Source organism: Dendrobates tinctorius, unplaced genomic scaffold, assembly GCF_039654945.1.
Source record: "Dendrobates tinctorius isolate UK_male_01 unplaced genomic scaffold, ASM3965494v1 ptg000171l, whole genome shotgun sequence".
Classification (NCBI taxonomy): Eukaryota; Metazoa; Chordata; class Amphibia; order Anura; family Dendrobatidae; genus Dendrobates; species Dendrobates tinctorius.
In genome coordinates, this window is record NW_027361838.1 from 2468422 (window position 1) to 2494470 (window position 26049).

The 26049-nt window shown below is 42.7% G+C and overlaps 1 protein-coding gene across 1 annotated transcript in view; it reads left to right on the forward strand.

The window, feature by feature from the left end:
• The window catches only part of LAMA3 (laminin subunit alpha 3), a 297581-nt gene that overhangs the window by 243227 nt on the left and 28305 nt on the right, over nt 1–26049 (forward strand). The window contains exons 46-60 of the mRNA XM_073550824.1: nt 8937–9088; nt 9387–9497; nt 10555–10666; nt 12409–12570; nt 13316–13512; nt 13817–13933; nt 16458–16612; nt 16985–17126; nt 17803–17902; nt 18064–18180; nt 18278–18457; nt 22568–22707; nt 24775–24957; nt 25154–25305; nt 25845–26004. Coding sequence (XP_073406925.1) covers nt 8937–9088; nt 9387–9497; nt 10555–10666; nt 12409–12570; nt 13316–13512; nt 13817–13933; nt 16458–16612; nt 16985–17126; nt 17803–17902; nt 18064–18180; nt 18278–18457; nt 22568–22707; nt 24775–24957; nt 25154–25305; nt 25845–26004 — 2180 coding nt within the window. The remainder of the gene's footprint in view (nt 1–8936; nt 9089–9386; nt 9498–10554; nt 10667–12408; nt 12571–13315; nt 13513–13816; nt 13934–16457; nt 16613–16984; nt 17127–17802; nt 17903–18063; nt 18181–18277; nt 18458–22567; nt 22708–24774; nt 24958–25153; nt 25306–25844; nt 26005–26049) is intronic.

Here is a 26049-nt window from a genome sequence, read left to right on the forward strand (position 1 = left end):
TATCTGTACAATCTGCAGGTAAATATCAGTGCAATGCTGCTCGGCCACCTTACTGAAAGTTTGGCTACAGGGGAAAAAAAATAATTTATTTACTCTAGGACCCGCCGGCTTTTAGTCATGGGCTTGTGCATGGAGCGGCTACAGTTACCACACAGCACCACCCCATATACTGCGAGTGGCAGCTGAATCACTCCCCAGCACTGTGACAGCTCACTCTGCGGCGCTGCGGTGTGTTTACAGCTGCTGCTAACAGTATAGTAAGCAGTGCCATCAGCAATGACTGTAGCCGGTCTCTTCACGCCCCAATGACTGGAAGCTGTCGGTTTCCAGAAGTATATTAGTTCATTTTTTCCCGGTAGCTGCACTTCCAGTAAGGCAGCCAGGCAGCATCGTAACGTTATTAACCTGCAGATTAACCAGGGGGCGTGGCCTGAGGAAGATGTGAGTGGACGAATGCTGAAGGAGCTCCCGCTCGATATAGGACAATTTGATAGATTGCAGCCACTATTTAGCTGTCAAATTCACATTCCTTGGAGAGGGTGCTGACCCTGACCGCAGGCTCTGTAAATCAGGAGTGCACGAACAAATGGCAGGGAAGAAAGGAGGCAGAAGGCCGGCAGGGGAGTCGAAGAAGAAAGCACAAGATGGCGCCGGCAGGGAGGACGTAATGATGGCGGACCCGGAGGAGGATGGGGGAATCCCCAAGAAGTCAGATGCCGCGTCTAACCTAAGGTTCGCCAGGCTGGAGGAAGACACGCAGAGCCCGGCACATGCAGGTGGAGGTCAGCCTGCAGAGGAGCCAGAGGAATCTGGTGTGGAGGAGGGTGAGGAGAGTGACTGCGGGAGCCGGGAGGAAGAGCAAGGAACCATGAGGTGGGAGAGCGGAGGTGAGCTGGAGAAATGTAAGCGGCAAATGGGGGGGATGGTGATCCCAGAGGAGCCCACATTAAAAGACTTGTTCAGGCTGGCTCTGCACTCTCACACTACTATTACTGATGTGGCAGCACAGCTGGGGGTCCTGCAGGCCAGTATGTCTAAGTTACAACACTCGACGCATGTCACTAAGGAGAGGATGGGGGAAGCTGAGAAACGTATTAGCACTATGGAAGATACTATTGCAAAATCTGACAAGCAGCATCAGCGTATGGCCACTGCAATATCAGCTGTGCAGGCAAAGACTGATGACCTAGAGAATAGGTCAAGACGCAACAATGTGCGGATCATTGGGGTGCCGGAAAAAAAACGAAGGCTCTGCGCCCACCGAGTTCTTTGAACAGTGGCTGTTAACAACTATTGACCAGAATAACCTGTCCCGTTTATACGCTGTGGAAAGAGCTCACCGCGTTTCCCCTTCCCCCTGGTCGTCCTCCAAGACAGGTGCTTGTCAAGGTTCTGCATTATCGGGACAGGGATGCTATTCTTCGCTTTTCCAAGAATCATCCGGACCTGAAAATCAACGGCTCCAGGATTTCCATTTACCCGGACTTCTCTATGGAGGTTCAAAAGCAGAGGACCAATATGTTGACATTAAGAAGTTGAGAGCTCTGGGTGTGCCGTGCGCAATGCTATATCCGGCTAAAATAAGAGTGGTAGATGAGGACATTGTCCATTTCTTCCCGGATGCAAAGGAGGCCCTCAACTGGCTGGACAGCAACGAGATGCGTCCCCGCAAGGCGAATTCTAAGGACTCAGCTGGCTGACTGAGCTGACTTGTCCTTTAATCGGGACGGGACTTGTCCTTTAATCGGGACGGGATCCTACATATATTCGCTCTTCCTTCCTGTATACCTTTTTCTCAGTAGGAGGACCCTCCCTCTCATTTTGGGAAATAATCTTGCTGTGCTTTGGAGGGGGAGGGAGAAATTTTCCTACCTCTTTCTATTTTTCTAGTTCACATGTTCTAGACATGTTGAAGGTATTTAACAGAAAGTTAATGTGAATGTTTTATGGTTAACTGTTGCACAGGTCTGCAATAAAAAAATTTTCAAGAGCTGTTTTGATTATTCCACGTAATCTTTATGTTTTTGAGTGCGCTGAATCCGAAAATGACCTCCGTTTTGTCATAGGACATCATGTTTTCTGACAATTTAAGTAACTTTGTTAAATAAGAAAATACCTCAAAATAAATGAAAATACTCATAAAATTAATTTTTTATTACAAATGTTTCATGAAAATCATTTTTTTTAACTGCAATGAGCTCACTAACACACGCTAAAATCGATTCTTCTTCCCTGTGAGGCTTCTCTTGGTACATTTACGCTTTTGAGTAGCATCTGTAATGTCTCTCTGAAGCGTCCAACAATAGTCTGCCATCATTGAAATGCTCCATCTTCCCTGGTATCTTCTTTCCATCTCTTTAATGTCCTGGTGGAATCGTTCACCTTGCGCTTCACTCACAGCTCCCAAATTTTCAGGAAAGTTGTCAAGGTGAGAATGGAGGAAATGCACTTTCAAACTCATCAGGCAACCTAAAGCTTGAAATGCTTTCAGCATTCGTCCGACGATTTTTTTGTAGTCAGGGTCTTTGTTATTCCCTAAAAATTTCTCTACGACCTCTTTAAATGCAATCCACCCTTCTTTTTGAGGATGCGTCATGGTATTGATAAACTCTTGATCAGCTATAAGCCTTCTAATGTCTGGTCCGACGAACACACCTTCCTTCAGTTTTGCCTCCGAGAGGCCTGGAAACTTGGTGACCAAGTATTTGAAGCCTCCACCATCTTTTGGAAGTGATTTTACGAATTGCTTCATCAATCCCAATTTGATGTGGAGAGGTGGTAGAAGAACTTTATGGGGAGGAACCAAAGTTTCTCGGAGGACATTTTTTTCACCAACTGTGAGCACCCTCGGCTGCCAATTCTTCTTGGTCCGGTGATTTTGTCAGTGTCAACTGTCCCATAGACACAGAAAACAAGGGTATTTGGTATACCCAGCTTGTTGCCCGAGCAGCATGCACAAGACTTTCAAATCCCCGCTCACTTGCCAACCGTGGTCTTCATATTTAAGTTTACGAAGAACCAATTCCAAGTTCTCGTAGGTTTCCTTGAGGTGTACGGAATGACCTACAGGGATGAACGCATAAAAACCGCCGTTGTGGAGTAAAACTGCTTTGAGACTTCTTTTTGAAGAATCTATAAAAATACGCCATTGCGCTGAATCATATTGGATTTTGAATTGACCCATCAAACCTTCGACATCGATGCAATAAACCAACTTATCTTCCTGGGCAAAGTAAGGAACGAACTCGTCTTCACGATGTCTGAACCATGAAAAAGACACTCCTGGCAACAATAAATTCTTGCTTTTGAGCCTTGATCCGAGTAACTCAGCAGCATCTTTGGGAAGATTCAAGTCTCTTATCAAATCATTCATATCCTCCTGGGAAAACAATTTTGGTCTTGTATCATCTTCAAAGTCAGAACTTGATTCATCATCTGGTTCAGGTATGACTCCACCTTCATCAGAGCTAGTTATCTCTTCCAAGGTAGCAGGGGCCTTGGGTACTGGTATATCTGTGCCATGGGGGATGGGACGAATTGCTGAGTGAATATTGGGGTATGAAATTGAATGCTTCCATTTTGAATTATACCCTTTCACATCGCATGAACAAAAGTAACAATCGTCTCTATGGTTCTTTTGCTCTCGCCATACCATAGGAATCCCATAACGGAAAGCTTTTTTCTTACCCTTGAACCAATTTCGGAGGTCCTCAACACACCTTTTGCACACTTTATGAAGCGTCCAAGCTTTATCTTGATCTCCAAGCTTTAGTCCGAAATATGCGAAGTATACTTTTTTCACAAAGTCTGTAATATTCAGCTGTTGCTTCAACACTGTATATTCACCACAAATGTAGCAGAAACTGTCAGGCGAATTAATACACTTAATGTTAATTTTGGGAAACACGGTTGAATATGACGAGTTAACACGAACTGAGATTAAAAAGTGTGAACAGGCGAGAACCAAGATAAAACAATTGAAACAAGCCCGGGCATGTCAGAGCCCGCTCGTTCAGCTTGCAACATGTTGATGCTGATTTCATTAGCTCACTCTGCAAGTTCTTTTCTTTGAAAGTTATATTTTTTTGGCATTGTATATCTTCAATGCATTGATGTGAATTAATTAATAGTAATTTTGACTTTCAAAACCCTAAGATTAAAAAAAAAAAAAAAAAAAATTGAGAAAAATTTACTAAATTTGAAGAGAATTTTGCATTTTGTGTTAAATCCTGACGTCCAAGATTTTTTTCAATATTTTCTTCGTCTTCAGCACACCAAAATACATGGAAATTAGATGAAAATAATCAAATAGCTTTTTAGTCACAGACCTGTGGAATTGTTTGGCTGCAATCACTAGTCATATGCTACTCCCAGAGGTTGGGGAGTAAAGCGGGCTTGCTTCGGTGAAGTGGATACTCTGAATCGGATAAAGTACGCCCTCTCCTCCGTGACACCTGGAGGAGATGGAAAGCTTGAGTTGGGTGGTGGTGGGGAGGGAGGGGGGAATGTTAAATTATTGTCTATGTCATACAGATTTGAGTGGAGACAGCCTTACTAATTCACAAATGTGGAAATGGATGGCACGGTATTTGGGGTTGCAGGGTAATGGCGGATAAAATAAAGATAATAAGTTGGAACGTTAGGGGGTTGGTGTCCGGAGTAAAAAGACAGGCAATGTTTACCTTCTTGCTCGATACCAAACCTGCAGTCATAGGCTTGCAAGAAACCCACTTGATAGAGAGTAGAACGCATCTTCTTAAAAAAAGGTGGCTGCAGGCGGGGTATCATGCAACATATTCCTCATACTCACGGGGGGTCGGTGTTCTTGTTCGCACGGGTATGCCTTTTGAACAGTGTTCGTATGCTTGCTTGCTTGCTATGTAAATTGTCTGGTATACTGATGTTACTGATCTCGATATATATCCCTCCACCGTATTGTGGGAAATTGCTGTACAAGGTCATGGAGGTTGTGGGCGATTTCCCGGGGATTCCCTTTCTGATAATTGGTGACTTCAACAATGTTCCTGATGCCCATTGGGACAGGGGTGGTCAGGAGGCGTGGAGACCGGGTGGTAACTGCACCCCTTTTGGGGTGGTTCTGAAGGAGACTGCACTAATAGACATATGGAGAATCCATTACCCCGGAACCTATAAGTACTCCTGCTTCTCGCCCACCTCTGCCTCACTGTCCAGGATTGATCTGGCTCTGGGGAATGGTCCGATGTTAAGTCTAGTGGGTGAGGTAACTTATTTGGCTAGAACTCTGTCGGATCACTCGCCTATGTGTGTGGTGCTTCAGGGGCAGGGCTCCGAGTTTTCCAGGAGACCCCTGTGGAGGCTAAATCCGTTCTGGCTCCAGATGATTGATCTGGACAGCCATGTGGGGGCTGACCTGACAGAGTTCTTTAAAATTAATATGGGCTCGGCCTCGGTATTAATGGTATGGGAAACCATGAAGGCCTACTTTAGAGGGCTGTGCATTAAAGACATATCGCTAGTTAAGACCGACACGGGCAGGAGAGACCAGGAATTGATTAGGTCATTGGAGGGAGCAGAGGCGGCACTAATTGAGGAGCAAACCCCTGAGGCCCGGGACCGTTTGAGATCAGCGCAGAGAGAGGTTTGTAATATGACTATGAAAACTGCGGAGAGGAAAAGGCTGTTCTGCACAGTGAAGTTTTTCGAGGCGGGAGAGAGCGGGTCACCTTCTGTCCAGGGTGGTGGCGGCCCATATGGAATCAGCGTATATTGCAAAATTAAAGGGGAAAGACGGATGTGAGCATACAGGCAGTAGGGCCATACTGGAGGTGATGATGGGATTTTACTCCAATCTGTACCAGTCACACCTGCAGCCGTCGGAGGAGGAAATTGATAACTTTTTAGTGGGGTGCAGCTTCCACGACTCTCACTAGCGGAGCAGAGGCTTCTTGAGGAGCCCTTTGATATGGAGGAACTTGAGGCAGCTCTGGCCTCTGTACCTAGGGACAGGGCCCCGGGGTGGGGGGGGGACGATATCCCAGGGGAAGTCTACAAAAAAGACAAGGAGGTGTTGCTTCCCAAGTTGATGGAGGTTTACTCTGCGGGTTTGGCGGGGGGGAGCTGCCCCGGTCCATGCGAGAGGCGATAATTGTTGTCCTACCAAAGCAGGGAAAAGATTTGACGGACCCAGCTTTGTATCGTCCGATCTCTTTGTTGACCACTGACATTAAATTATTGGCCAAAATGCTGGCGAACCAACTTAACAAGGTCATCGAATCCCTAATTCACCAAGACCAGTCAGGGTTTATGCCCAATAAATCCACAACTATAAATCTCTGGCGCTTATACTTAAACATGCAGGTGAGGGCGGATAATGTGGGACAGAGGGTAATAGTTTCCCTACATGCCGCTAAGGCGTTCGACAGTGTGGAGTGGAGGTATTTGTGGGCGGTAATGAGAACCATGGGATTTGATGATCAGTTTGTGAGTTGGGTGCGTTTGCTATATATATCCCCTAGTGCTAAAATACGGGTTAATGGTTTGCTGTCTGAGAGTTTCTCCCTATATAGGGGAGCGAGGCAGGGGTGTCCCCCGTCCCCCCTGCTGTTTGCGATTGCAGTAGAGCCATTAGCGGCAAAGATTCGGGGTACTACAGATATCCGGGGATTCCTATATGGCTGCCACGTAGAGAAAGTGGCTTTATACGCGGATGATGTGCTGCTGTTTCTGGCTGACCCGAGCGACTCCCTGAGTTCGGCTATGGCAGTTATTGGTAAATTCGGGTCTATTTCTGGACTATCAACTGGGATAAATCCGTGTTGCTTCCCGTGGACTCGGCTGCTCCCCTAACGCTAGACCCTGGGACCCCTTTGAGGGTGGTTAGGGAGTTTAAATATTTGGGCATTGTGGTCTCGGCTAAATTGGAGGAATATGAACAGCTCAATCTTACTCCCCTTATCAATAAGTTTCAACAAAAAATTGGAGCATGGAAGAAACTATTCCTGTCTGTGGCTTGTAGAGCAAATTTATTAAAAATGATCCTCATGCCCCAGCTCCTATATATACTTCATAATACGCCTGTCTGGTTGGCGCAAAATAAATTCTACCGGATTGATTCTCTTTTCCGGGACTTGATCTGGAAGGGTAGTAGGGCACGCAATAAACTTGAACAACTACAGAGGTCAAAAGAGGAGGGGGGCCTGGCAATCCCAAACCCGTGGGTTTATTATGTGTCATCCCAATGTCAGCATATGGTGGGGTGGGGGGAGCCAACTTAATCTATGTCGGCCGGGAAGGTCCTTGAGTTTATAGTGGGCAGAGGTCCGCTGCTGACTAGTCTAGAGGCTGGTAGGTTCCGGGTGAACCCTAAAAGGCTCCCGACGATCGCTATGGTGGACAAGATTTGGCAAAGAGTTAGACAATGGAGGGGCATTACGGAGTTCACGCGCTTTTCGTCGGTTTGGTTTGATCCGAGACTGGGGGAGTTAATACGTCTGAGGGGATTTGCTCAATGGAGAAGGGTCGGGATATGGTTTGTGTCACAACTGTTGGTTGACGGCATGCTTAAGACTTTTGACGAGATCAGGAGGGAGTTCCCTCTGAGTCAATCCCTCTTCTTTCAATATCTGCAGCTGCGGCATGCAGTCGATCGACAGCTTAAAACATCAAGAATAGTGGTGCAATCAGATGTGATGGTGAATCTTATAGTGTCACTGAGGGGCACTAAGGGTTTCATCTCCCTCGTATATAGGGGTTTTTTGGATTCATTCCTAGTAAGGCACCCGGCTAAGTCCAGAGAAAAATGGGAAGAGGATGTGGGACCAATCTCGGACTCTCAGTGGGAGTGCGTATTACAATTCATCCCCAAGGTCTCTATGAGTGAAGCCAGGAGAGTCTCACAACTCTACCTAACATAGGGTATACAGGACCCCGGTCTGGATGAAGAGGGTGGGCCTGAGAAGGGATTCTTGCTGCCCGCATTGCTCTGAGGATGGGGCACATCTCCTACATATGATGTGGTCCTGCCCTGCCCTGTAGAACTTTTGGGTACAAACACTTAATTTGACTCAGGAGGTAATGGGAGTGGATCTTATAAGGAACCCGCTGACGTGTGTATTGGGATGCATGGAGGATATTGCAGTTGATGAGTGGGGGAAGCTGACCATAGCCAGAATCCTATATGCTGCCAGAAAGCTCATTGCAGCCCACTGGTTAGATGACAAACCGCCAGTTAGACAGGAACTGATTAATAAGGTTAACTTTATTGTTTTGATGGAACAGAACATATATGCGAAAAGAGGTCAACACATGCAGTTTGAGAATGTGTGGGGTGGCTGGATGGAGCACCCAGGCCTGGCTTCAGAGGCTCTTATGAGAGAAAGAATGCGTCTACCTACGCGCCCTTGACCATCTGTGTTGGTACTTTAAACAGGGATCTTAAGTGGCTGTCTCGAAAAAAGATTCAAAATGTGACATGGTGGGTGATAAGTGCAATGATTTAAAGGGATGGGGTTAGGGTAGATGGGTGGAGGGTAGGGGATTTAGGATGTAAGTACAGTTATATCGCCTGTCACGTTGAACATGGTTTATATTATATGCTAAAGTTAAATGTATTGTCAAAGTTTCATGCTGACAATTTTTAAATAAAAATCATCTGATTTAAAAAAAAAACAAAAAAAAAAAAAACCTGCAGATTAACTCTATCTGAGGCAAATAGCATTTTCAGAGGTGGCAGGTTTCCTTTAAGGCTGTGTTCGCCCATTATGACCGCGTTGGATTTTTTTTTTTTTTTTTTTTTTTTTATGCATCTACTGGTTTTGTTGTGATTTTTCCAAAATTCTGACAAAAATGTTGCTGTTTTGTCACAGCTGTGTCAAAGAAAGCATTGCAGTAGCAACGTGTGAGCGCAGCTTAAATCGTAATCTGATGATCATGTGCTTGTGACGGTTTATTTCCAGCTTGTGACACCTGCGTTGATACTCTCCTCATCGACTTAATGACGATAAATGATGAACTCAACCTAATTAAGGCAAGATTGCAGAGCATCAATGCCACTACCCGCGCACTGGAACAGATCAGAGCTCTAGAAGCCCGCATCCGAGACGTCAAAGTAAGAAAAGGGCTACTTTACTTCCTCCTAATAGCCGTTGTATAATGTGATGTGAATATATTATGTTACATCCCCTTTGTCCCATGTTGTTAATCACATCTATGCCTTTAGATTTTTATTGTCTAAGCCCTAACACATGCCTAAATGTATGAAGTGGAAGACATTTGTGTACTAGTTAAAGGGGTTTTGCAGATCTGCGAAATTGATTGAAATTGACAAAATCATGGTTATTTTTCAAAGATGGACAGAAGTAAAAATTTTACTAAGAATTGTATTTATTTTTGGATTTATATTGCAGCGACAATATGACCATTACAACAGTAAACTCTCAAGTCAGCGCCAGAAAGTGAACAGCCTGGACACAGAAACTAATGCTCTCAAACTGCAGATAACAGGTCTACTAAAAAAGGTGAGCATGAAGTCATGTAAGAGCGGGGGCTCGTGTGTCTAGGAACGAGATTTAACGCTATACCTGACCTCAGATTGTACTGTTAATATCCAACTACTATTATTATGATTCATTTCTTAATATATATTATAGTGGAGCTCTGTTTCTTGTAAGTCAATCTCAAAATCCCCATTGACTTAATCCTAGCACTCTGGCTGCCTGTAGCCATTACTTGGAGCTTAATGTGTTCTTAAGTTGAAGCCTTCACCAAGTTTTTTGCCATTAAATCTGAGAGCAGGATAATGTAGAGACAGAGACCCTGATTCCAGCGATGTGTCACTTACTGGGCTGCTTGTTCTAGTTTTGACAAAATCACAGCTTTAATAGCAGGAGATTATCACTAGAGGACTAGTAAACCTGCTGCTAGGAAGTCACGCATATTTGAGTTCTTTATAATACTGCCCCCACTTCTTTATAACTCCACCCCCACCACTGATTGGCAGCTTTCTGTGTACACACAACATGGGCAGAAAGCTGCTAATTCGTGGTGTGGGCGGGGTTATACAGAGCTCAACATTCAGAGAACTGCTAGATCTGCAGCAAAGAAAACAGTGATTTTACCAAAATGACAGCAACCAGCCCAGTAAGTGATACACCGCTGAAATCAGGGTCTCTGACCCTACCTCATGCTGCTCTAATACGTGTAGCAAAAATATGGTTACAGATTCCCTTAAATGAGTTTAATGTATAAACAGTATGCAGTAAGCTCTTTAGCTCCCTCTACTGTTGGTACAGGCAGTTAGAATCTAGGAAACTGAGCTCCAACCACTATAAAAATATCAAGTAATGAATCGGCACAGAATTTTGAACATATTTAGATTGCAAAATGAAGTGTTATATTTCTACTTTGAACATGATTTTATCAGTAAAGTGCATTAAATGATTGTACAACAATGTAATATTTCTATTTTTTTGTATTTTGTGGGCTGCTAAGATGGTAGATCCTAACTGTGCCTGAAACCTCTAATGGGCCAATTAATACACAAGCTTTTATATTTATTCCCTCTTTCTCCTTCAGGCTGAAATGAATTCTAAGAAATATGAATCCATCATGATGAACGCAGAAGATACCTTCCGCAATGCTAGTCACATGCTGCTGACCATAGACCTTCTCATAAAGAATATTAATAGTAAGTTATGATCCCTTGCAGTCCAGTAAGCTGGTTTCAAAATATATTGTATAATATCAAATTATCTTTAAAAAAAATGCAGGTTTCTATAGAAAATCTATAAAACCAATTAAAAAAAAAATAAACATGCTTAATACAATATCATATCCTAACCCCTTAACAGCCCATCTATCTGGGACCGGTCATTTTTTCTTTTTCTTTTTTTGCATACCCTGGTGATTTCATAGTTGGTGTCGGTACTAATGCAGTGATACCAGTTATATTTACATTTTTTCTGACACAATAAATAATTTTTAATAATTTTTCTTCTATGCGCTGGATTATGCCTACCAGTGTAAAACTGACAGGCAGCTCATTAACCCTATCAGTTGTCTTTTTCATAGCCTAAAAAAAGTTGTTTATCTAAATGGTGTTCATCTGTTTACATTCACTCTGAAAAAACCCTCATTCATTTTACTCCAGTGGATCAGTGGACCCTCGTGCCTTATGGACAGTGTTCATAGGGCTTCTCTTTTTATTTGTATGCTCCCATTTAGTTCAATGGAAGCGTCTCTTCTGCAAATTGGACTTGACCACTGCACACTGAATTTGTCTGACTTGTGCTATTGACTTCAGTGCTACCGAATGGTTAAGTCAGATTTCACAAATACTACTCAAATTGGTCTTGTCTGAAATTAGTTTAGGCTAGGTTCACACTAGCATCCGGCAGAGCTTCGGAGGGCTGCGTAGTTCCTCCGTGAAGCTCCACCCACTGCCGCACCTCCTCCGGTAAGCTCCACCTATGACCCGTCTCGAACCTAACAAGTTGCAATTTTGGTGCGGTCGCCGCATCGTCAAAACGACGCATGCTGAGGCATCTGCATACATCCACACGGCCTACGTACCCAATGTTAAAGACAGGTACGCAGGCCACGTACGGATGTAGGCGGAGCTGACTGGAGAAGGTGCGGCAGTGGGCGGAGCTTCACGGAGGATGTCCGCAGCTCGGCCATCCGCAAATGTGAACCTTGCCTTACGGACTCATTCAGACATCAGTGATTTTTCTGGTGCCCAAAAAAAGTCTGTATTTACAGTGTTTTGGATCCAAGATGCATCTGGTCAGTGTGACAGTTTTTACCATCAGTGTATCACCTGATTTCTTGTCTGACCCCATCCGATTGCTGTCCATGATTTTCACGGACCCATAGTCATGAATACCTTTTTTTTCAGGCATCAATGATTTTTCCCATAATGAAAAAAAGGCCTGATTATTCTCAAATTTTTCATCCGATTTTCCATCACTGTTTGGTCAGTTTGTCAGTTTTTACCATTAGTGTTTTATCCGTGATTTTTCCGGTCTGAAACAAATAAATAAATTTCAGGGCTTCTCCTATCGATTGCAAAGTTAACACCAGACATCATGGTGATGAGGGTAGTGACAGAAGGAGCGCTCTCCCTCTGTGCACACACATACATGTCTGGTTATATACCCTGCTAGTTTTTATGGTACAATAAAATTAAAGATTGCTGAAAATCATAGACATGCAAGAAGGAAAGTCTTTTGAACATTGACTATTAGGCAATTTTTTTTTTATAGTTTTAGTTCAGTTTGCCTGTTGTCTTTTACCAATGATGCACTTTTTTTTTTACATTTTAATATTTGATAATATCGCCGCTTGCTTTATATTTTGACATTTATTGCATTAGATTCAGATATGGTATTTTTTAGAGTCATGTGTTTTTTCATTTGCTGTTATTTTCAGTTTTTATTAAGAATATTGGGAATGTGCAAGGTGGTGTAGCAACCCCTGAAGAGGTAACTAAGAACATGGCTGAAGCTCAGCGTATGTTAAATGAGATGCGGAAGCGCAACTTCAACGCGCAGAAAAAGGAAGCTGAAGTGGAGAAAGGAGAAGCCGCCTCTTGTAAGTTCGGATCGATCGCTTTTAAAAACTGGGTAAAGGACACTTAGGAGCAGTTTGCATCTCGTTCTGAGGCTATGTCAGAGACATATGCTGGGAGGATCCCCTTCCTATACCCCCAATGAAGGCTTTGACGTATCCCACTGTATTGGCAAGTAGTGGAATACGTTGCCCATAGGATCCAATATAAAAAATAAATAAATTACATTGTATCTCTCTGTATAGGAAAGTAGAATTGACCAAACTTTCCTGTAGTGTGAAAATAGAGGTTCCTGCCCAGCTTATGGAAAAAAGTCCTCGCTTTTGGCGTTCGCCGGGTGCACAGAAGCCCATGGCCATGTTGAAATATACAGTGGGAAGCCTTTGACATATACTTCTGATGTGAAGTAAATCGTAATGTGAATATTGTCTCAGTTTTTATATCTCATAACATCATGCACTCATGTCAGCCAGCTTTTTATGGGGTTTTGTTGTTGTTTTGTTGATGCAGTCAATAAGAACAGTATTAAAGTTGGATATAACCATAAATGGTTTTCTGGGTTAAGATATTGAAGACCTATCCTTAGAATAGGTCTTCAATATCAGATGAGTGAGAGTCCGACACCCGGCGCTCCCAACGATCAGCTCCTGTGGTGGCCGGAAGGAAACGGTGTACAGAGCAGGACACCAAGATCCTTTTATTGTATAGTTGTCGCTCCCTGGTTCTCTCAGTTGCTATTAATTAATAATTTATGTAATGTATTATTAGTACTGGCCCGGGTAAGGAACCAGTTCCAGAAGCACCAGGATCAACATAAGGACCTGATAAGACAGATCACCCAGTCAATAAAAGATTATGAAGTAAAACTCAATGATCTCCGGGATGCGCTGGCTGAGGCTTTGGGACAAACGAAGCAAGCTAATGACTTGAATAAACAAAATGCAATGACCCTTGAAGATATTAAGGTAATAATTGTGTGTTTTATGGTTATTCTCCTGGTAAGAGTCTATATTATGTATACTTGTATGTATATGGTATGGCTTTAGGCTACAGTGAAATAGATTTGTTTTCCTTGGATTCCTAAAATGAATAGGCTTTAAATGTATATACTGTATGTACTGTACATACATTACAATCTGAGCTGGGAAGAAGGTGTTATACCATATTCACATTGGTTAATGTATAGCTCAGTAGAATAGGTGTAGATGTAACCTGGAGATGCAGCTTTTCTGTGATATTAATAAGTTTATTTTCCTGCTTTAATTCTAGAGAAGAGTTGATGACTTAAAAAGACAACAAAAGGAGGCAACGAACCATCTGAAGGCAGCAGAGACCAGTCTGGCACAGACTAGCAGTTTGGTGAATTTACTGCAGAAAAGTAAAGAGGTACATCACAGCAAATCAGTCAAACATATTGTACGGATTCACTTGCTTTCAGGCTGCAGGTAGGGTATCATTCACACAGGCACTCAGTTTCTTGTCCAAACAGGAAGGTTTATTAATTCCATTGACTTTCAGCAGAAAGTAAAACATCCACAGCAGTATGAGAAGTGGTTCAGCTGCTCAATATTCAAAGTCCAATACTCGGCCTCTTGCACAGGCAAAGCAACATCCACAACCCACAATACCAGAGGAGTTTGCGCCTCTACTCCCAGACAAGGAATGAACAGTTCAGCTATCCTTTATAACCAGCCGCACTCATGGATTGGATGGTGGGAATGACTAGTTCTGCCCATCTCATCTAATCATTCCTATATTGATCCTATTACACCTCTCAGCATAAATTAGTACACCCCCTTTGACAAGGACAAGATTGGTAAGGTTGGTTAATACTATATAATTTTCATTACAAAATCTTCAGTTTTACTCAAATTAGTTGATGCAAAAATGAATATACTTCACATAAAAACTAGTACATCTACCTTTCGCTATGGCCTCCAATGATTTGTAAGGACAGCAGCAAGTCTTTTAGATATAAAATGAACAAGTTGGCGACATATTGCAACATCTGTGTAACGCCAATGCCAGCGTCCCTACGTAGTTCCTCTCCCTCCTCCCAGAAGCGACGTCAACATACTTACTGCCTGCTATGGCTTCCTGTCTCTCTGGGCCTTCGCACTCCACACTGGTCTCCCGACAGCACACCCAGTGCACAACCATTCCCTGATTCTTAAATGGGCAGCGTGCACACTTTAGAAATGCCTCTAGACAATATCTGGGAGGCATAAAGTATATAAGGCATTCTGTCCTGTATGTTATGGTGCCTGAGCAACCACCTTGATTTAGCTAGTGATGGACAAATAGTCAGTTGCCAGGTCCCCTTTGTTATCTGAACCAGAACCTGTCCTTGAAATTATATATTAAAACACTAGGTAGGTGTCACGTGCCCCGTCCTGAGTGACACGGCCAGCAGGCCGGTAACTGATACAACAGGACGCGGCACGTGTAACTTATACAATAAGACAAGGGAATAGGGAAAACCTGGGTAACAATAACAATGGTGGCCCTGCGATAGGGAACGGGGAAGTGGAGACCTCCTGCACTCCCCTGAGTCAGTGTCTCTACGCTCCTAACGTTCCCTAGGCCGGTTCCACACCGGGCGCTGATCAGGAACCTAAAAACCCTGACACGCCCTGCACCTAAACCCACTAGGGAATTGGTCGGTGCGGAAACTAATCCCACCACTGCACTAAACACACATAAGGAAAAGTGATAAAACAGGGGAACACCACTTAGCTTTGCTCTGTTGCTTACGCTCCCAGCAACAGAGCCCACCACCTGCGTGCATCTTTTCCTCCACCGTGTCCAACATCTGGGTGCACTGTCCAGCAACGGGGTTCAGCACCTGAGTGCAACTTCAGCAAAAGAGTCCAGCAACTGAGTGCAGCTCTACATCATAGCTGCCACTCCACCAAGCTTTGCAAGAATTCTTCACTGACACCATAGCTGCCACTCCACCATGCTTTCCACGAACTCCTCACTGACAGCATAACTGCCACTCCAGGACTCTGACTGAGTTGTCCTGGACTCTTCTCAGCACCATAGTGCAGCCTTGGAGCAAACAGAGTCCACACCTGCGTCCAGCAAATGAGTCCAGCCTTTCTGCCAAAGAGTCCAACATTTTGAGTCCAGCTTTCCGCAACCGAGTCCAGCATCCTGAGTGCAGCTCTACACCATCGCTGCCACTCCACCAAGCAATGCCAGCCCTCCTTGCAGACACCATAGCTGACACTCCACCAATCCATGCCAGCCCTCCTTGCAGACACCATAGCTGTTACTCCAGCACTCTGACTGGGCTGCCCGTGACTCTCCTTCAGCTCAATTCTTTACCCAGGCTTGCTTGCAAATGAGGAACTATCACCAACAGTGATTAACACACCTGATACTCTTTTATAGAGCAATCACACCTGTTACATAATCACGTGCACAAACTAAGGTAACCAGAGTGCAATGACCCTAATGGCCACCGGGAGGAAAACTAACTGAAATCACCACAGTGCAATGACCCTAATGGCCACCAGGGGCAAAACCACCTTTGGCACACAGCCAAGGGAAAAAAAAAATGGTTACTTTGCGCATTTAATCTGTCAGATCCAACCTGGATCATTACAGTAGGTATCCGAGCACCTAAGTCCAGCACATCTCACATCTGCATCAAGTGCTGGGATAAGCAGCTATTGCAGTGAACATAGGGTGCACTTCAGATGTCATGCACCTATTAATTAGAATAGGACTCGTGCATGACATCTGACAAGTGCACCCTGTGGTCACTGCATTAGCAGCTTATCCCAGCACTTGATGCAGATGTGAGACGTGCTGGACAAGTTTTACTACCATCAGGAGATAGAATCATATGAACTGAAATAATAGCAAATTGCTAATGTGTGGCACATTCTGCTTTAAATAAAAGGAATATGAGAAGTTGGATGCACAGTTACATGGCGCTAAACTGGAACTCATTGAGAAAGTCAACAACATCTCCAGAGCTGCCAGCAAGGAGCCATTAGTGATATTGGCAGAAAAGCATGCTCAGTCCCTGCAGGATCTGGCCAATCAGCTGTTGGAGTAAGTACTAGACTTTTTCTTTATGTCTTATGTCCCTGCTGGCTTCTCCTCTCCTTGCTCCCTCCCTGCCCTCATTACATACCGCTCCAGTGCCATCACTCTTTTGGCCCATGCCAGTACTGGAAATGGTGATGTCCTGTCAATCAATCACCTGATTGCTGCAGCCAGTCACTGGCTTGAGTAACCACATGCCAATAGATGGGATGACACCACTTCCTGCACTGCTTGGGACCAGGAGCAGTGGTGGATTCAAGGAGTGTAGGTAATGTTCATTTCTATATTTTTCAACATTTCCTCCTCTATGTCAGATTGAGTAAAACCGCGGTTTATGTACCACATGCAAGTCTAACTAAAATGTTATTTATTTCATAGAATTAAGAAGAACACGAGCAGTGAGGAGCTGGTGCGCTGCGCTATGGATGCTGCCAATGCTTACCAAGATATTATAAATGCAATCAAAGCTGCAGAAGATGCTGCAAAGAAAGCCAAGACAGCGGCTGAGTCAGCCCTGACCGTAAGTTTAATATTCGAAAATCCTTAAAACATGGAATCTGTCCACAATGGAACAAGGTCCTGTTAAGTCTTACGGACACATCCCTTTTCATCACAGATTTATCATCACTTATAGATTATAGAAACCTAAAACGTCTGAGCAGAGAGACAAATGTTAATTAGAAGAATTACATTTTTGCCTCTGAGAGGTCGGTTTTTGGGATAGAGTGGTAGTTTGTACAGTTTAATTGATAATCAAAACTAGTGTGTGGCAGGCTTAGTTCGTGCAGATAACCCCTAGGTGGCTGAAGAAATCTGACTTATGTGATGGCAGACTGTATTGTATGCATCTTAACTGAGTGATTGCTGCATGTGTCATTGCTGTCGAGCTTAGGTCCATCTCTCATATCTGCCCCATGTGGTGATGTAGATGACATGAGAGTATACCCATGTGGTGATGGAAGACATTCCATTAGTCATGGAAGGATGTTGTGATTTACTACAATGCTTCGGTCTCCAATTGTATGTGCAGCTGCACTGGAGCAGTTGACTGGTGGCACTGAGATAGGGTGGTGGTCAGAACCAACCCCTGGACCACTGCGACTGGTGTCTATACACTCTACACAGTACTGAATCTCTTGTGATTCACTCTTATATAGTCAGACAATCTTATTTATGTTTTTTTTTTTTTTTTTTAGAAAGTAGAAAGTGAGGACCTGCCTGGAAAAGCCAAAAAGTCTCTGAAAGATTCTGAAGCCCTTCTGGATCAGGCCAAGAAGACACAGAACTCACTCACAGGTAAAGCTGAGCACGCTCCTGAAGGCCAAACCATCTCTATGGAAGAGATCTTCTAAAAGATCTTGGACATCTCTGTACCAATAAGACATACAGCGCAGAGGAGATTAAAGTTCTTTTTTTTTAGTTAACCATCATATTATAAATTCATCTTTTATAATCAGATGTAACCCCCCAACTTGAAGACATAAAGGACCGATTGACGGACGCCACAGATAAGAAAAATAGACTGTCAGGTGACCTCACGTCTGTCCAGAACAGCATCAACGACATCAAGAGAGGTGAATAGCTTGTCTTCTCTTTTTAGCTCCTTCACTTGTAATATTCTGTCATGTTATCCTCCTCCCGCTGATTTACCAACACTTGCCTGCTTTTCAGATGACATAGAGAACATGATCAATAATGCTAAGGGATTAGTCTCCGATGCAAATAAAATCACTGACAAGGTCAAAGCAGAATTAAAACCAATCAAAGAAGATGTGGAAAATCTTCAGGGTACGATCGGAACGGCACAAAATGATAATTTCAATCAGGCTCTGAAGGAAGCAAGCGACTCTGGTGAGCAACTTGTGACAAGGAGACCAAATGTGTTAGCTTATTGATGTATTGATTCAGTGTGGGGAGCAACTGGCTAGCACTGAATCATTTATCGCCATCTGTTAGGCTTCATGAATTCTTTTCTTTTGTTTTCTCATTTTATGTACCGTATTTTACGTTATTTTTATTGGGTATACAACAGAGATAAAATCATGCAGATAATATATGTGTATTATGACACAGTGACCCCTGTTACAGATAGGGGGCGCTGTGTGTGCGCTTCGGGATACGCTTGGAGGCATAAATATGATGGTGAATTAGAGACTGGCATTATTGTAAATGGCCGGTATGTGTCGCAGAGGTTCTCTACACTGTAAGCCCGAAATGATATGGTTATGCTGGGACTTATAGTTCCACAAGTGTTTGTTGTGTTTACTTATAAGGGGGCTTATAGGGTTAGTCAGAGAGCTGGGTGGGAATTGACTAACCACACATGCACCGCCCATCCATGGGGGTGGTTACAACCATATAATGTGACTGAGGTCTGGTCACATGTTCAGAATGTATGGACCTGAATGGTTCAGAGTGCTAGGTCCTGGAAGGTCTGTTTTGGAAAGTCCCGGGTGGGGATGAACTTCCTGAAGAGCACGCAGTGAGGCCTTGGACCTGGTGGCCTGAGTGTTGGATGAATGTCCTGAATAGCACCCGGACAGGCAACATGTGTGTGCAGAGCCTGGTGTTATAAATGGGTCACCGAGGAGGAAAACAAGACCAAGCCAAGTCACAGAAAACCAGAGAGGTTGGTAACTACGTCGATTGCAGACCCCTGATCCTAACCACACAACTAACAGCAGCCATGGAGCGTACCTACGATAATTCTACACGCCTCGTCACAGCCGGAGGACTAAATAAGCCTAAAGCAAGAAAAGGGAAAATCTAAAACTGCCCCAGAGCAGACCCCAAAGAAATAGACAGCCCCCACATGTATTGACGGTGAGACAAGATGAAAACACGAACACAGGTAGGAAAATAGGCTGAGCAAACAATGGGGCCCACACTAGCTAGAAAGGACAGGAAAGGAAAGATACTGTCTGCAATCACACCAAAAAACCCTGCAAAAATGTCCAACACTTCTGATAGCAAAAAATACCCTGAAGTCACTAGACTTCTCCCACTATATCAGCACTCTGGCATATTCTGAGAACAGAGCAAAAAGAGGCCAATCTAATAAGGGGAAAAAAAGAAAACTGGCACATACAGTGACATAAGAGTGGAAATTCAGCACAGCCCCAGCCGGGGCTGGCTGACCACACAAAAAACTGAATAGACCAAACCAAATCAAATGTGAATATTAGCAAAGACAACTTGGCTTGAGAAGGCAGGAACTGAGCTGGAAACTAAGACCTCAGGAGGCAGGAAAAAATCACCAGCATGGGAATAGGGAGTCGGCTGTCTTAAATCCAGTCTGAGACTCCAGATGTCCACTCCTCTTCCTCATTATCAGGTGGCAGGTCTCTGTTAATTAGATCAGCTTCACTACCTCCTGCCACCACCAGAGGGAGCCCGGAAAGAGAACTCACAACTCCTCTGTCAGCACAACCAGCTCCCTCACCAGAAACCAGAGGCAGACCAGAAAATGAGTTCACAACAGCCTGGGATGGCCCTACACTGAGAAAGCTGCTGTCCTGTTGAGGACCTTGGACTGACGAGGAGTCAGCCTTTGGAGCAGGAAAAAATACGCGATCTGGCACTCCCAATTGCAGAGAAAAGAATTTGTGTTTTATTCACAGCTTTAGTTTTCCACAAGACAATTATTGTGTAATGTTTCGGTCCTTAAAATGGACCTTCTTCAGACAAGTGGAGCTGTGAAGAGACATCAAATGAAAATCGGCGCTATCCGGTGTATCTCATTTCAGTATGAAAAGGAGCAGGAGCTCCTGAGACGTAACCCCGGGAATGGGGAAAGAACTATGTGCACTGACAATGGTCAGTTACTGAACTGTACGGTCACCCGGTGACTGGAGAGTCAGGCGTGACTAGTGAATGCTTTGTAAAGCCACACGTGATGAAGTAATGGACTGTGTGTGAGCTGGTGATGTGCAACCTGGCTTACAGTGCGGTTTATGATGCTTAAATAAACCGTATGGACTGTTTTGTGTGGAAAAACTGTGCCTGACTACGTTAATCCTCTGCCAAGCGAGTGTTCCCCAACACACACAGTAAGCGCTACGCCACAGTATACATAGATATTATATATATGTAAATGCATCTAACAGTGGTATGAAAGACATATCTGCTAGAAATGTACAAATCCAGAAAAAAAAAAATCCGAAAAATCGTCAATAATAAAAAAATGGCCATATGGAGATGGTTCACATCAGTATTTGTAATCCAAAACCAGGAGTGGGTGATAAATACAGAAGTGGTGACGTTTTTCTATTAGACTTTTCCTCTGGTTGTTCCATTCCTGGTTTTGACTTACACATACTGACCAAATACGGAACATGGCCTATCACGGAGAACGGAGTATATCACATCCATTTGCTGGCCTCCTAGCTGGTTTAACCCTGAACAACACACTCCCCTCTTTCTGCTTACATCAGTGCAAGCAGTAGGCACCATACACACCTCTATGTACTGTAAGACAGGTGTAGAATGCTGGGATACGGCTCCACCATGTAGTATGTGTAAGAGCTTGTGTGTCTTGCTACAGACTTTATGAAAAAAATAAAAAACGAATCTGAACTGAGAAAAGTAAGTTAATGTGTATGCACAATGTAAGTGCATTTTAACACATTACCATTAACCAGAGAAAACAGAAAGCAAAAAACACAAATATCCTGAACTAAAAAGTAAAAAATAAACTGCAAATAATGCATAAAGGTAATAATAATAAGGGTATTTAGTAAAGATAATTTTGATCAAAATAATGTACAAGCCATCCCGCCACGTCACGGCAACCCTTGTGGGACAGTCCCTACTAACAGGCCCTCTTTCTGAGCAGGGAAAACCATCCTGTCTGGCCTAAGCTTTTACTAGTGGTTCAGCCGCTCGATCCTTGTTCACATTCACGTCACTTGGCAAGTGAAAAGGTTTTAAATACTAGAGTAGGGACTGTCCCACAAGGACAGTCTTTTTAGGCCTGTTTTTGATTTGCGCCAAATCCTTTTTTTATTTACGACCCTTTGCTACGTCCATTTTATGTGTTCGCCTGTTTGATTTTTTTTATGTTTATTATTATGGGTGTGGTTATGCTTTTCCAGACATTTGCATTTGCTTCATCAATTGCGACTTTTTAAACATTTTCTACATTTTTGTATGCGTCAACTCCAGTACCTTTCTGGAATATGTTACGGGGGTTTTAGACAGAAGAAATTTTTGAAAAGTTTTTATTTTTTGTGCAAACTTCTGATTTTTTTCACTACTTAAATAAATAAAAGTTTAATGTCGCCGTAAGTTTACTCACCTTGAATATTATGATGTCAGGTCATTTTTACTGCACAATGAACTACATAAAAACAAAACCCACAAAACTATGGTAAAATTGCATATTTTTTTTACCATTTCCTCTTATTTGGAAATTTTTCCCCATTTTCCACTACATTGTATGGCAAGATGACCATTCGGAGAATGACGTGTAAAAACGAAAGAAAAAAACTAAATATTATGGGGTTTAAGCACCATTCTAGGTTTTACCCTGCCCATAGTAATTTCCTTACCAGCCGCTGCCTTGTTTTGCTGTTGGCGCCGCTCCCATCATCTCCTGCAGATTGTGACCTGCCGGATTGCTCCAGTATTTTCTAGTCAAGTCAGAGGTCACAAGCTCTCAATGCAAGTCTATGAGAGCCAGAATGAGGCCAGAACGAGCCTCTCATAGGCTTAGACTGAGAGCATGTTACTGTTACCTCTGAGTACCGGTCAGTTAGTATTAGCAGTCAACAGATGGCGGAGCGGCGCCAGGAAGAGCTGAACACAGCGGCTGGTAACTATACAGTAGAACTAGGGACAGGAAACTATTAGTGCCACCGCTGTGGTACTGAAAGTACCGCTGGAGTGACGCTTTAAAAGTGTGACCACTGACTAAAAAAATGTACATTGATTTGTAATTTATAATTTATTTTTGAACTCTAGTGATGAAGCTGAGTGGAAGCCTTCCTGATGTTTTTGATGCTATGAATCGCATCAATAGTCTTATGCCTTTAGGGAACATCTCTGAGAGCGTGAGTCGTATAAGAGAGCTCATTGAGCAAGCACGAGATGCCGCAAATAAGGTGAGCTCCGGAGCAAGATGAACCGGCGCTGCGGCAAAGCCTCACATTATTTCCTTATTATTCCTTGCATTACTTCCTTATTAGTCCTTATTCCTCGCATTACTTCCTTATTCCTCGCATTACTTCCTTATTATTCCTTATTCCTCACATTACTTCCTTACTACTCCTTATTCCTCGCATTACTTCCTTATTATTCCTTATTCCTCACATTTCTTCCTTATTACTCCTTATTCCTCGCATTACTTCCTTATTATTCCTTATTCCTCACATTTCTTCCTTTTACTCCTTATTCCTCGCATTACTTCCTTATTATTCCTTATTCCTCATATTTCTTCCTTATTACTCCTTATTCCTCGCATTACTTCCTTATTATTCCTTATTCCTCACATTTCTTCCTTATTACTCCTTATTCCTCGCATTACTTCCTTATTATTCCTTATTCTTCACATTACTTCCTTATTACTCCTTATTCCTCGCATTAATTCCTTATTATTCCTTATTCCTCACATTTCTTACTTATTACTCCTTATTCCTCGCATTACTTCCTTTTTATTCCTTATTCCTCACATTACTTCCTTATTACTCCTTATTCCTTGCATTACTTCCTTATTATTCATTATTCCTCACATTACTTCCTTATTACTCCTTATTCCTCGCATTAATTCCTTATTATTCCTTATTCCTCACATTACTTCCTTATTACTCCTTATTCCTCGCATTACTTCCTTATTATTCCTCATTCCTCACATTACTTCCTTATTATTCATTATTTCTCACATTACTTCCTTATTATTCCTTATTCCTCACATTACTTCCTAATTATGCCTTATTCCTCGCATTACTTCCTTATTATTCCTCATTCCTCACATTACTTCCTTATTATTCCTTATTCCTCACATTACTTCCTTATTATTCTTTATTCTTCATATTAATGTACAAATCACTCGTCAGACCACACTTGGAGTATTGTGTGCAATTTTGGACGCCGGTGCTCAAGAAAGACATTACTGAACTTGAAAGGGTTCAAAGGCGGGCTACTAAAATGATAAATGGAGTTGGTTCACTACAATACCCAGAAAGGTTATCAAAATTAGGTCTATTTACTCTAGAAAAGAGAAGACTTAGGGGAGACTTAATATATATGTACAAGTATATCAGAGGGCAATACAGAGATCTCTCCAATGAACTTCCTTATTATTTCTTTATTCCTTGCATTACTTCCTTATTATTTCTTTATTCCTTGCATTACTTCCTTATTATTCCTTATTCCTCACATTACTTCCTTATTATTTCTTTATTCCTTGCATTACTTCCTTATTATTCCTTATTCCTCACATTACTTCCTTATTATTCTTTATTCCTCGCATTACTTCCTTATTATTTCTTTATTCCTCGCATTACTTCCTTATTATTTCTTTATTCCTTGCATTACTTCCTTATAATTCCTTATTCCGATATTTTGTCGGATCGCACTTGGACCAATGTTATTGGTAGTCGTGAGCAACCTCATTAAAAGGACCGTATCATCAAATAGAACCTCTTGTTTAAATGTTATTTTATGAATGATGATGTTTTTTTCCCAATTGCCAATGTTATTTATTTTAACAATGAATCCCGAGATCTTGCAGTTTTCATTTTGACCATGTCGCCCCATGATAGTTAGACAGTTCATTCACATTCTCCATGTTCTGTAGAGATCACTTCCTAGTAGTCATCTCATTATCATTACTGGCAGAAATATAATGAAAATGAACATCTATATTATAAAGCTGGAGCTGTCCACCACTGACAACACTCTTGGTGATATTACAGCTCTCCTTCTCCTCCTTCCTGCACATTTTCTTCACAGAGAATGCCATCAAAATTCTTCCTCTAGTTTATGTGGCTGCTATAAAGCAAACCTCTGACTGCTGTCAACAATGCAGAGTGGTAGCTAGGGCAAGATGTCTGCCCCAATAATCATGTACATGAGGCTAGGAGAATCTGGGCCTTGTATTTCTGTCACCCTCTAGCACCAACATCAAGCATTGTCTCCCATTCCATCTCATTGTGGTCATCTCTTTATAGGTTGTTGTACCAATGAGGTTTGATGGCAATTCTGGAGTGGAAGTGCGACCCCCAAGCAATTTAGAAGACTTAAAGGCCTATACGTCACTTTCATTCTTCCTTCAAAGACCACCAAGTAGAGGAGATCGTAAGAAACGCCAGCTCTCTGCCAACATGTTTGTGATGTACCTGGGCAGTAAAGATGTAAGTGCGATACCTATATTAAAATGTTTGCGCTTCCTAGACATAAAGACAAACTGTTTCTTAAAAAGTATACCGAACAGGGAGCTATAAAATGGTTTGCAATAAGTAGTTATTGCTGGTGGGCTAAAGTATACCAGATGATTTTCTATCTTAGAGTATGTTGTATGTGAATATGACCAGCATTCTCTCTTTACAGACTTCCAAGGATTACATTGGCTTAGGAGTTGAAGATGGCCGTCTCATGTGTGTCTATAATCTTGGAGGCAACGTGGCTGAAATCAACGTGGACCCATTTGTTTCATCCAGTAGAACAGAAGAAGCTATATTGGATAGAGTTGTTCTAGAAAGGTGAGGAATATGGAACGTTTAATGGGATTTCACTGACGCTGTGTCTGGTGGGCAGATGTCTCTGCTTTATGGCAAACGTACAACTTCTGGGCCGTATGTAGGTCATAGGCCCCAATTCATCAAAGTGTTTGTGCCATAAATTTGGCATAAAACATTTTATAAATATTAATAGTTGAGCAAAAATGTTGTGACTTTTGGAGCTTTTCTCTCACCAGTTTTGGGCATTTTCACTAAAATGGGTGTAGCTGGGGGCCTGGCATTTCTTATGCCAGAAATGTTATTCCAGACACTAACGGAGCCACGCTTCTGGCAAGGCGCACACCACTGAAAAAATGCACCAAATTGATTAAGTGGCCATTTAATACTGCGCGTAAGACTGACTTACATTAACACTGACGTACGAAGCACGAGTCTTAATGAATCAGAGCCGTTAAATATACGTACATTATGACATACACATTTCTACCTGATATGTGCTAATATTCTTATTTATAGTATCAGCTGTTATATGCTTGACCTGATGTAATGTCTTATTTCAGGATCTACCAATATGTTACTCTGAATTACACAAAATCATTCACCTCCAATAAGCCAGATCCGACCCGAACATACACCGCGGAAACCCAGAGGCACACGCTGCTCGATCTGGATGCTGCCAATGTTGTGTTTTATGTTGGAGGATACCCAGATGACTTCACCGTGAGTTTATACAACCAGCTATATAGTTTATTTTAGTGGAAAGTC